This window comes from Eurytemora carolleeae, unplaced genomic scaffold, assembly GCF_000591075.1.
Source record: "Eurytemora carolleeae unplaced genomic scaffold, Eaff_2.0 scaffold2688, whole genome shotgun sequence".
NCBI lineage: Eukaryota > Metazoa > Arthropoda > Copepoda > Calanoida > Temoridae > Eurytemora > Eurytemora carolleeae.
The window spans coordinates 1-10859 of record NW_019402095.1 but is presented as its reverse complement, the minus strand read 5'-3'; the positions used below and the strand labels follow the sequence as shown (position 1 = coordinate 10859).

The 10859-nt window shown below is 30.1% G+C and overlaps 2 protein-coding genes and 2 long non-coding RNA genes across 4 annotated transcripts; 2 read left to right on the top strand and 2 right to left on the bottom strand.

Annotated features, from left to right (window-relative positions):
* The first annotated feature begins 277 nt into the window (after window positions 1-277).
* LOC111717817 (uncharacterized) lies at window positions 278-1182 on the top strand. The gene is made up of 3 exons (XR_002768922.1): window positions 278-345; window positions 911-1020; window positions 1103-1182. It is a non-coding gene; the product is annotated as an uncharacterized LOC111717817 (long non-coding RNA).
* A 64-nt stretch (window positions 1183-1246) lies between these two features.
* LOC111717818 (uncharacterized) lies at window positions 1247-2158 on the bottom strand. Its single transcript, XR_002768923.1, has 4 exons — window positions 2121-2158; window positions 1973-2031; window positions 1736-1784; window positions 1247-1313 (listed from the first exon to the last, which is right to left on the bottom strand). It is a non-coding gene; the product is annotated as an uncharacterized LOC111717818 (long non-coding RNA).
* Window positions 2159-5330: 3172 nt separating this feature from the next.
* Window positions 5331-7676, top strand: LOC111717816 (F-box/kelch-repeat protein At2g44630). Its single transcript, XM_023493264.1, has 3 exons — window positions 5331-5366; window positions 6695-6808; window positions 7289-7676. Exons 2-3 carry the CDS (start codon window positions 6708-6710, stop codon window positions 7584-7586), a joined length of 399 nt encoding a protein of 132 aa, XP_023349032.1. The 5' UTR covers window positions 5331-5366; window positions 6695-6707; the 3' UTR covers window positions 7587-7676.
* Window positions 7669-9089, bottom strand: LOC111717815 (ribosome biogenesis protein BMS1 homolog; the record flags this gene model as incomplete). The annotated part of the gene is given in 5 exon segments (XM_023493263.1): window positions 7669-7696; window positions 8055-8198; window positions 8305-8308; window positions 8373-8454; window positions 9026-9089. Coding segments are annotated over 5 exon segments (322 nt in total), but the record flags the coding sequence as incomplete, so codon positions are not given.
* Window positions 9090-10859: the final 1770 nt, after the last annotated feature.

The window sequence follows — 10859 nt, the reverse complement described above, 5'->3', positions numbered from 1 at the left end:
TATAATTTATAAACTATAACTAAATTTTGTTCTAAAATATTTGTTATTTATTTATATTCTCTGAATCAATTATTTTTATTTTCTTAAAAGTGGCTCTTAATAAAAATGGTTTCCCCACCTCGCATAGTTTAACTGTAATGCTTACCCCACCTCGCAGGAATAATAAAGAAAATCAATGTTTAAATGTCGTCGTCATATATTTCTGATATTCTCTCGGCCTAGTGTTTGTTCTGTCTGGATGATGTGCTGGGTTAGACCAAAAAAACATGCAGATGCAGATCCCATTGAAATTCCACAATTCTGCTGTCTGATATTGTGTTTGTTAAAACATGGTTCAATGTGGAGGTAAACTAATAATTAATAATTAATTAATATTTCTGTCAGATTCATGATATTTAATACATTAATTCACACAAAGTATTTATTGACAACTGTACAAAAATTAATGGTTTTTACATTCATTGTTCCTTGTAGTGCAGCTGTAAACTTGTTAAATCACTTATTAAATGCATATAAATTATACAATTATTATTTACAATAAATCCTCAAAACTTTAGTTTTTAAGGAATTTGTAGATTTTGTTAAAATCTCATTTCGTGTACTTTTTATCTGATTTAAATGATGTATTGCTTGAAGGACCTCTAAGATATAAGAAAAATCCCAAGTAACTTTTTTTGAGATTCTGAAAGAGTCCATCAAACAAACATTTTGGCAGCATTTTTTCCTAGGGCAAATTTATCTGCAATTCGCATATTTGCAAAGTAGAGTTTTATTTGCATTTTTCAGCTCTGTATATAGAAACTTACTTAAAATTTTTTTTTAATTGAATTAAACTAAATTTAAATGATTGATTGATTGATTGATTGCTGTAAGGATTGATGTATTGATTGATGTATTGATTGATTGCTAGGTTCCCAAGTTCTATGCCGCGGTAACAAATCTTCTTCTGCCAATGGAGAAGCGCTCCACTTGGAAGGGAATGCGTACAGTGGGTGAGATAAAACGAGATTAAATATTAAGGTTGGAAATTTGTAAGTTTTGTTAATCTTTGATATGTTCTCACTTTTCTGTATTAATTTGGTTTTCTTATCTGTGTGTTTAGGCTGAAGTGAATCCTGATCATCTTTATACAACTATTCAGAGGGAAGAGAAGGTAGACATTTTTATATTCATTCTTAGTTCTTAATTAAACTTAAAGAGAAGGTAGACATTTTTTCAATATATATTCTTTACAAAAGTATGTTTACCTAGTCCTACCAGATAACCAATATCTCCTATTGCCACATCACAGGGATATGATTCAGTTTTCCCACCTATGTAAATAAAATTTTAATATGATTCATTAATGTTTCTTTCTAGCTGAAATACTCAAGTAAATATTTAAACATTATTTGCGAACATAAAAACTTACAAATTATAATTTTATTTTATCATATATTCTAGTTAATGTAAAAATGCAATTTAAACTTAAGATTAGTATTAGAATTTGATTTTTTAATTGAAAAGTTAAAGGTTTCCACTAATAATAAGCCTATGGTGAGTTTTTTTTTATATTAATCATAATATTTGTTAAACAGTTTTGATTCAATCATCATAGTCTAAATTATATATTTGAAAATAAACCAATGTTTAATTTTAATGTTTAAAAATAGCGTTAAAAGAACAAATATCTTGTGTTCTACAGAAGTGTATATTTGGTTTCTTATTGAATAAGAATAAAGTAAGAAAAATTTACCATAGCCACCCCCTAGAAGTACAGCAGTTGTTTCTGCAGAAGCAGATCCCTACAATAAATATCAATATAAACATAATGACAATTAAAACCTAGCTTATAATTACAAATATGAAAATAGAAAGAAAGCTGTAAGATTAATTATTGAGTAAAATCGTTTTCACATTTTCATTAAATTAAGCATACTGTTTCACTTATAATTAATAGCAGGATAGGGTTTGAATTGATATAAAAACTTACCCTGCTACAGGAGGCAAGATATCCAGCAAAAAGAATAGATACAATCGAAAGAATCATACCTGAAAGAAACAAATGTTGTTTGGTAAAATGATTCATAACTGTTTTCTTAATTGCTTAAACTGATTAATTTAATAAATGATTATTTTACCTTATATTTTTTTCTGAGTTTAGCAGTAAAGTTTTAAACTTTATAAAGCACTAATAAATTCATAAACTTATTCATTCTTTTATACTGTTCAAACCTGAGATAATGCTTGTAAGTAAACATGGACTTTAAACTCAGGATTCTAGAAACACACAAAATATTATTATTTAAAAAGTGCACTAAAAGTAAAAGTACTATGTACAGAGAACAACAAACAGACGTACAATGTAAAGATTGCACAATGTATATACTGTACTCTGTACCCTGTACTCTGTACGCTGTACTCTGAATGCTGTACTCTGTACGCTGTACTCTGTACGCTGTACTCTGTACGCTGTACTCTGTACGCTGTACTCTGTACGCTGTACTCTGTACGCTGTACTCTGTACGCTGCACTCAGTACGCTGTACTCTTTACGATTTACTCTGTACGCTGTCCTATGTACGCTGTTTTCTGCATGCTGTACTCTTTCCGCTGTACTCTGTACTCTGTTCTCTGTACTCTGTCACTGTACTCCGTATGCTGTACTCTGTATGCTTTACTTTGTACGCTGTACTATCTACGCTGTACTCTGTATGCTGTATTCTATACGTTTTCACTGTGTGCTGCTCACTGTATGCTCCACACTGTTCGCTCTACACTTATATATTGAGCTAAGAATTCAAATAAAGTTAAAAGCAAACATAAATAATAGTTTGTTTTTAACCTTTTGGACAGAAACAATCTCAAGAACTGACGAGGGTCAACCCAGACCGAAATATATTTTCAATAAATGGTCCATCACCATTATAAATAATATAATGTAGTTTACAACGAGAAAATCAAATTTAAATATACAATTTAAATTTATCACAGAATTATAGATTAATTTATCTTACATTATGGAATTCCTATGATTAATACAACAAAATATAATTGATTTTCTAACTATAAGATCATAAGAAAATAAATGTATCTATTTTGTGTAATATATTGGTTTAAATAAAGGTGTATTTTTATTCAGTTAATTATATTAATATACTGTAGGAGCTGCAGTTCTGAATGAACAGATTGTTTACTGCGGGGGATTGGATCGAGATAATGATTATGATGGTAGTATGCAACTTAGGAGTTAATACATAAAGTTTAATTACATTATTACTGAGAGAATTTACTAATATTTAAACCTGTCTATTACTTAATGATTATTAAGCGCTAAATCCATATTTAAAGTTTCCCTATTAAAACAGATGATTAAGGATGATAATTTAGACATTGTATATTGGAAATTCTTGAACATTTAGATTTTATATTTTAGAAATATCACTGTAAAAAAGTAACTTGAACACCTTCTAATTCTTTTATCCAATACCTTTGCAACCTGATGTTGTTGACCTTAGACATTTTTCTTACTATGAAAACTATTAGATGAAATTGTTGCAAGTTGAAAATATCAATGGTTTAAACCATCAGATTCAAAGAATATTAAGTTTGTGGCGAGTAATCCAGTTCTTTTGATAAAAGAATAACTAGACATAAGTGCTGAAAATAGTTATTCTACTGATACCTTTCATAGAAACTAAGTCAATGCCAGAATTTTATAATCCTTATAACTTTGCCACATGATGGTGTAAACTTTTGATATTTTAAACTTAAACTATTTGATATAACAGAATTCATAGTTTGAAAGATTGGAAAATCAGAGTTTGTAGCAAAGACTCATTTCATTTTAAATTCAACTATTATTCTTTGATGCTATAAACCTTTCTTTGTGTTTTTTACACTTAAAGAATTAAAGATTGGAGCATTTTAACTTTAAAGTATTCTGTTATGTTTATACTTGCGATGGTCAGTATTGTTTACATCATATTTAAAATTACAATTAAATCTTTTTTAATTGAATAAATACATTTAATACAAAATAAAATAGTGATGGAGGGAGAGGGGATTCAAATACATTGTAATGGAAATAAACTGTGTTAAACTCCCAAATGTTGCATACCTATACCTATAGAATACCGCAGGTAGAATGAAGTGAATGAAGTCAAACCTTATAGAAATCCAACGTGCAGCAACAAGGCGTATTTTCCGGGAGAACATTTTTTGTATTTTTGAGAAATTAAATAATCAGTGTAAAGTAGAATACCACAAGTAGAATATAGTGAACTAGTGAAAACTAATAAATCAAACAATAATAAAATATAGAATATAAATTATATGCATTAAAAAAGATAAAAATTCACAAAATCAAAGTTGAAATTAAATATTTTTGGTTAGAAACTGCTTCAAGAATGAGGGAATGGACTGGATAGAGTTTGAAAGTATGAATGTGGCTAGAAGATTCTTTACCCTGACTACACTAGGAGACATGATACTTGCTGCAGGAGGATTAACTGGACAGGAGTATGTTCTATGTTTAATCTTATTTGTTTCATAAACCTTTTTGTTCTTTATTGATCATCTAGCTTTCTTTGATATTAAAAAAATGGATGTGTCTAAATTTAAATATTGAATTATTATATACACATTCTCATAAACTGGAATACTTCAGTTAGAAGTCAAACCTTATAGAAATCCAACGTATACAAACTGCTACGTATAGCAACAAGGCGTATTTTCCGGGAGAACACTTTTTATTTTTTTGAGAAATTAAATAATCAGTAGAAGTAGATATTATTTTCATAAAATCTTTTTATTTAAATGGTAAAACGGAATTTTATGAAATCATATTAGCATTACTGGAGAACTTTTTTATACATTTTAGGAAATTTTTTTTCTAAAAATAAAACTGTAGATAGCATTTTTATAAAATATTTTTTTGAATAGTAACACGGAATTGTAAGTAACCATATAATCATTCATTTATGTTGTCAGTACATAATAAAATCTGGGGGACCTTAAATGCAATAGAGAGCAGTACAAATGTACATATTAAACTATTTTGCTTCTTTAATGTCTAGGGTATGTTAAAAAAAATAGAAATTATGATAATGATAATGATAAGCTACAATGTTTTACAAAAACGTTTAATTTCTCAAAAATATAAAAATATAAAAATAGGCCTTGTTGCTATATGTAGCTGTTTCTATACGTTGGATTTCTATAAGGTTTGACTTCCTTCAGTTAAACCCCTTCACCTGTATCAGTTAAAATTATATATTTGTTTAATAGGTTTACTGCTACTGTGGAGGTGTTTGATGGATCCTCCTGGAAGCTTCAAAACTTTAAATTAACATCTGCAAGAATTCAGTACTGTGCTGTTCCTATCAGGTATACACTTTATTTATATATTACTCATGATAAGTGCACACATATAATTAATCAACAATGATAAAATAAGATGAATTCTTATACAAAATATATGCTGTTGTCAAATATTATCCACCATGTTTTCACAAATAAATCTAATAAGATGTATCTACTTATATTTTCATTTTTCCCGCATTTTTCGGGCATTTTTTCAAAAACTTTGTGATAGGTCTATGTGGGGTGTCTAAAGTCATTAATATTAGGTCGGGAAACTCAATTCTGCATTTCCCCCTCTCCTTATACTATTTCCTCCCCCTTTCCCGCATTTTCACCCTCCTAACGGCCAAAGAAGCCTTCTGACTTTATTACTAGAGATTTCTCTTCGATTTTTTGCATGCAGACCTGAATTGTGATTTAGTTTTTGAATCAAAACTCAAAGTTTAATTAAGTGCTAAGAATGAATATAAAAATGTCTACCTTCTCTTTAAGTTTAATTCAGCACTAAGAATGAATATTAAAATGTCTACCTTCTCTTTAAGTTTAATTAAGTGCTAAGAATGAATATAAAAATGTCTACCTTCTCTTTAAGTTTAATCAAGTACTAAGAATGAATATAAAAATGTCTACCTTCTATTTAAGTTTAATTAAGTATAATGAATATTAAAATGTCTACCTTCTCTTTCAGTTTAATTAAGTACTAAGAATGAATATAAAAATGTCTACCTTCTCTTTAAGTTTAATTAAGTGCTAAGAATGAATATAAAAATGTCTACCTTCTCTTTAAGTTTAATTAAGGTACTAAGAATGAATATAAAAATGTCAAGCACACAGTGAATACAGCAATCAATCAATAAATCAATACATCATTTAAATCAGATAAAAAGTTAACCAAAAAATGAGATTTTAACAAAAACCTACAAATTCTTTAAAAATTAAAGTTCTCAGGATTTATTGTAAATAATAATTGTATAATTTGTATGCCTTTAATAAGTGATTTAACAAGTTTACAGCTGCACTACAAGGAACAATGAATGTAAGAATCATTAATTTTTGTAGAGTAGTCAATAAATACTTTGTGTGAATTAATGTATTAAATATCATAAATCTGACAAATATTTTCTAAAATGTTTTCAAAAATAAATCTAGTAAGCATATCTATTTATATTTTCATTACAAACATTGTTCAACTTTGCTAAATTCCCCTTTTTAAAAGAACAAACTGTTCATATTTAAAAATATCTTACATTAAAAGTTGGCACAAATGAACAGAATCATAGATAATATCATAAATAATAAAACTGACAACATTTTTTAATTATTTTTATATTTCTTAACATTTTATATTCTAGTGAGAGTCAAGTCATGCTGCTTGGAGGATATTCTAACGGCTACTTATCTCTTATTGATATCTACAGTATAGAGGAGGGATTCATTGCAGAGCTTCCATCAATGCCAACTGCAAGGTAATCTTTCTAAAATATACATGAAGACTGAAACATTTAGACATGTTCTATTTTATATTTTTCATGATTTTTCTAATATTAATGTTGGCATTCTTAAAAATAATAATAATAAATTAATCATTGATTTTTTTTTATTTCATCCTTATACTCTTTGTTTGGTGCTTTCTAAATAAAATGCCTTTTTATTGCTATTTAAGGAATTGATTCATATATCTATGCAACCCAATGTCATAGACCTTTAATATTTAAAATAATGAATTCTGTAAGATAAAATTATCCAATTTTGAGAATCAAATGTTTAAACCATCAGGTTGCAAAGAAATGGGGATTACAAAATTGTGTTTGTGGCTAAAACTCAGTTTCTTTGTGATAAATTGCATTTATGAAAAAAATAAATATGTATGTATAATAACATAATATTTAACAAAACTTTCTAAAATCATATTTTGTGAATATTGTGTTTAATAATTGTTTGTTTAGGTATGGACTAGGATGCAGCATGTTTAAGGGAGAAATATGGACAGCTGCAGGATACAATGATGGATTTCTAGATGTTGTAGAAATATTTAATTCTTTTACAAGCACCTGGAGGAGTGGGCCTAAGCTGATCAAGGGCAGATACTACCTAAACATGGAGGTTCTGGACAACAACCTGGTAGTATTTGGAGGGGATGGAGGTGAAGACAGCCTGGAGAAACTTGAAGGCGATGAGTGGAGGGAGGAACCTCTGCAATATAAACATGATTATCATGCCTCTGTATCAATTCCTTGTATTTGATACAGAGATGTATGTTTATTCTATTGTAACTTAAATTAATAATTTGATTTAAAATATTGTCTTTTCTAAAAATAAATTGGATTTAATGCAGCAAGTTCTTGTTAATTGTTCTGAATAAAATGAAAAGGAATAGAGTACAGAAGTTTCAAGTTTTAAATATCACACTTTGAAACATAAAAAATATAAANTAGGTAGGTAGGTAGGTAGGTAGGTAGGTAGGTAGGTAGGTAGGTAGGTAGGTAGGTAGGTAGGTAGGTAGGTAGGTAGGTAGGTAGGTAGGTAGGTAGGTAGGTAGGTAGGTAGGTAGGTAGGTAGGTAGGTAGGTAGGTAGGTAGGTAGGTAGGTAGGTAGGTAGGTAGGTAGGTAGGTAGGTAGGTAGGTAGGTAGGTAGGTAGGTAGGTAGGTAGGTAGGTAGGTAGGTAGGTAGGTAGGTATGTAGATGTTATAAAGCAAGATAGTAGAAGATACCTGGATATCTGTTTCCTTGCTTCCTTCTGTTTCTTCAGTTTTCTCTCCTCTTCTCCTGTCTTGAGTTTACTAAACTTATTCATTCTTCTTCTCTTTTCCTCTTCCATCTTACTTAACTTCTCACCATGGAGCTCATGTAGCATTCTAGATAGATATATAAAAGGAGTTAGATTCTGTTTGTCAGCTTCTTTGGATGTCCGATCATAACTCAGGAACCCCTTGACCGATTTGCCTCCAATTTTAACAGAACTTGATAGAACCCTTGAAATATTCTTAGCTTTGTTAGCTAGGTTCCCAAGGGAGTAGACAGTTATATAGATAGATTAGCAACCTTCCGTTCTTTATGATCTAACACAACAGCAACTCTGCCAGAAGTTGGATCTATATCTTGAGCAGCAGTCTACAACAACAACACCAACATTTACACTATTAACAGCAAACATCAATGTTAATGCAATTGATTTTAGATCTACTTTTGTAGTCAGCCCTAGAAATAATTTTCATCATTGACCTGTAGACGGGTGAATACACATATACATCCTAGCTCTATTTTGAATTAAGAAACTAGTAAGTTTAGGATCAAAAGACTCAGACAGAGAAACTTTTAGACAGTTGATAACACCTTCAGTTCAAAAGTACCTAAAATGATCATCCTAGGCTAGTAAGAGAATAGGATTATTTAATTTTTATACCATTGCCAACAAGATGGAAATAGAATAAAATGAAAATTAAAGTCAAACACCAAAAAAATCCAAATAGAGCTTTTTCAAAAACAAATATATGTATGTATCCTGCAAGACTGTCACCGCCAGAGCAACACACCTAAACATCCAGAGTCAATCAATTGCTTTAAATTTTGAGTCCGATAAATTCAGAAATTTTGAAGTTAATTTCATTAGAAAAACATTAAGGTGAACAACATCAACATTAGCGACAAAAACAACACTACCTGGCGCCCATAATCCAAATACCTTAGGTTTAAGATTGTAAGGAAGCGCCTCTTGAAGTGCCTGCGGGATCTTTAAAGGCTGGAAAGTCTAGAAAATGGAAACGATCATTTTAATGAATTTTATTTTACTAAATTAAGAATGTGGAAGATATCGTCGTTTTTCAAGCTTGAAAAGTGTTAAATTCTGATAATTCCTCCATTGTTTTCCTGCAGCAGAAATAAGAAAGTCTCTTTATAGAGAAACCATAATTGAAAATAATCAGTTATTCATACTTGATCAAGCAAAGCTTTAAAGGGTATCATCGTGAGCAGGGGTGGATACAGGATTCAAGTGAAGGGGGTGCTAGATTTATTTCGGAACAAAAACATCCAGATTTAGGAACAACATTTTTTTTAAGATAGACATTTTTCCTGAGATGAGATTTTAAAAGCTTAAACCAGAGTAAAACCCAAACTTGGGCTTAGATAGAACCCAAGTCAGGATTGGTTCTGATTCGACCAATGAGAGACTGTTTTGCAAGTTTTCTCTCTGTAGCAGACAGAATGCCGTCAGATCAGCTGTGACAAGAAGATGTAAATTTCGATAATTCAAACTTTATGTAAATACATTATTTTCATAGTATGTTTATTTTATATAATTAATAAAATTTGACACCACAAATAATTCCCAAGATTTTAAATGTACAAATATAAAAGATTTTACGTAGTTTACGATCATCAGTTGCTGAAGACTAGAGCCTTAAAGAAAGAAAAACCCAAAAAGTATTCCATTCCTTGACACAAAACTGTACATTGAAGATGGAAAAATCACAACAGATCTCTACAGAAAACTCACAGATAGATGTATGTACCTACTTCCATCATCTTGCCACCCAACACATATTTCTAACAAAATACCTTATTCACTTGCATACAGAATTGTACGAATTTGCAGCAACCCAGAACTTAGGAATGCACAATTCTTAAAACTAAGAGATTTTCTTCTCAGCAGGGATTACAATTCTTCAATTGTTGACTCTTCTATAGTCCGAGCTAAAGCTATACCTAGAGAAGTTGCTTTAAAGAAAGTGGAGAAAAAGGAGAAACCAGATCGAGTTATAATCTCTATCTCATTTAATCCCCAGCTGCCTTGTATCTCCTCCATCATACAGAAACATTATCCCCACCTAATTAATATTAAAATGTTTACAATATGATAAATATTACTAGGTTTTGAAAGTTTACAATAAGTCAGGGATTACTAGTTAAATTTAGAGAGACCGAGGTGCAACATAACAAAATAATAGATTTTTCAGTCTTAGGTTTAGTACGTTTAACAGAATAAGATTAAGCATGCACAAAAATCTACAAATCTTTTTAAATCAAGTGGCAGTTTATTCCATATCTAAAGAAGTGCATATGAGGGAAGATATTCTAATGAGCCTGTATTTAAAATGTCAATTTGATAGCTAAGAGATCTTTCAAAATTTCCGAGTTTTATGATTAATACAATAATTTAAACTGCCCAACTTGTCCCTACATAGAGCCTGGAACAGTTATACAATCCTCTAATACCAGCAAGAAGATTGAGACTTATGGAACTTTTAACTGTAAGACCAGATATTAGATTACATGTGAACAGTGTAAGCTACAATATATTGGACAGACAACAAAATCTTTAGATGAAAGAGTGAGAGAACATATTGGTTACATTAGAAATCTCCATACAAACCAGACTTCAGGAGAACATTTTAACCTTCCTGGACATGAACTCTACCATCTAAAAGTTAGCTCTCTAGACAAGGTTTGGGACCACAAAAGAAGTTTACTTGAAGTACGAGAATCTAAATACAGTAGAGATTTTAGGACTGAACTCA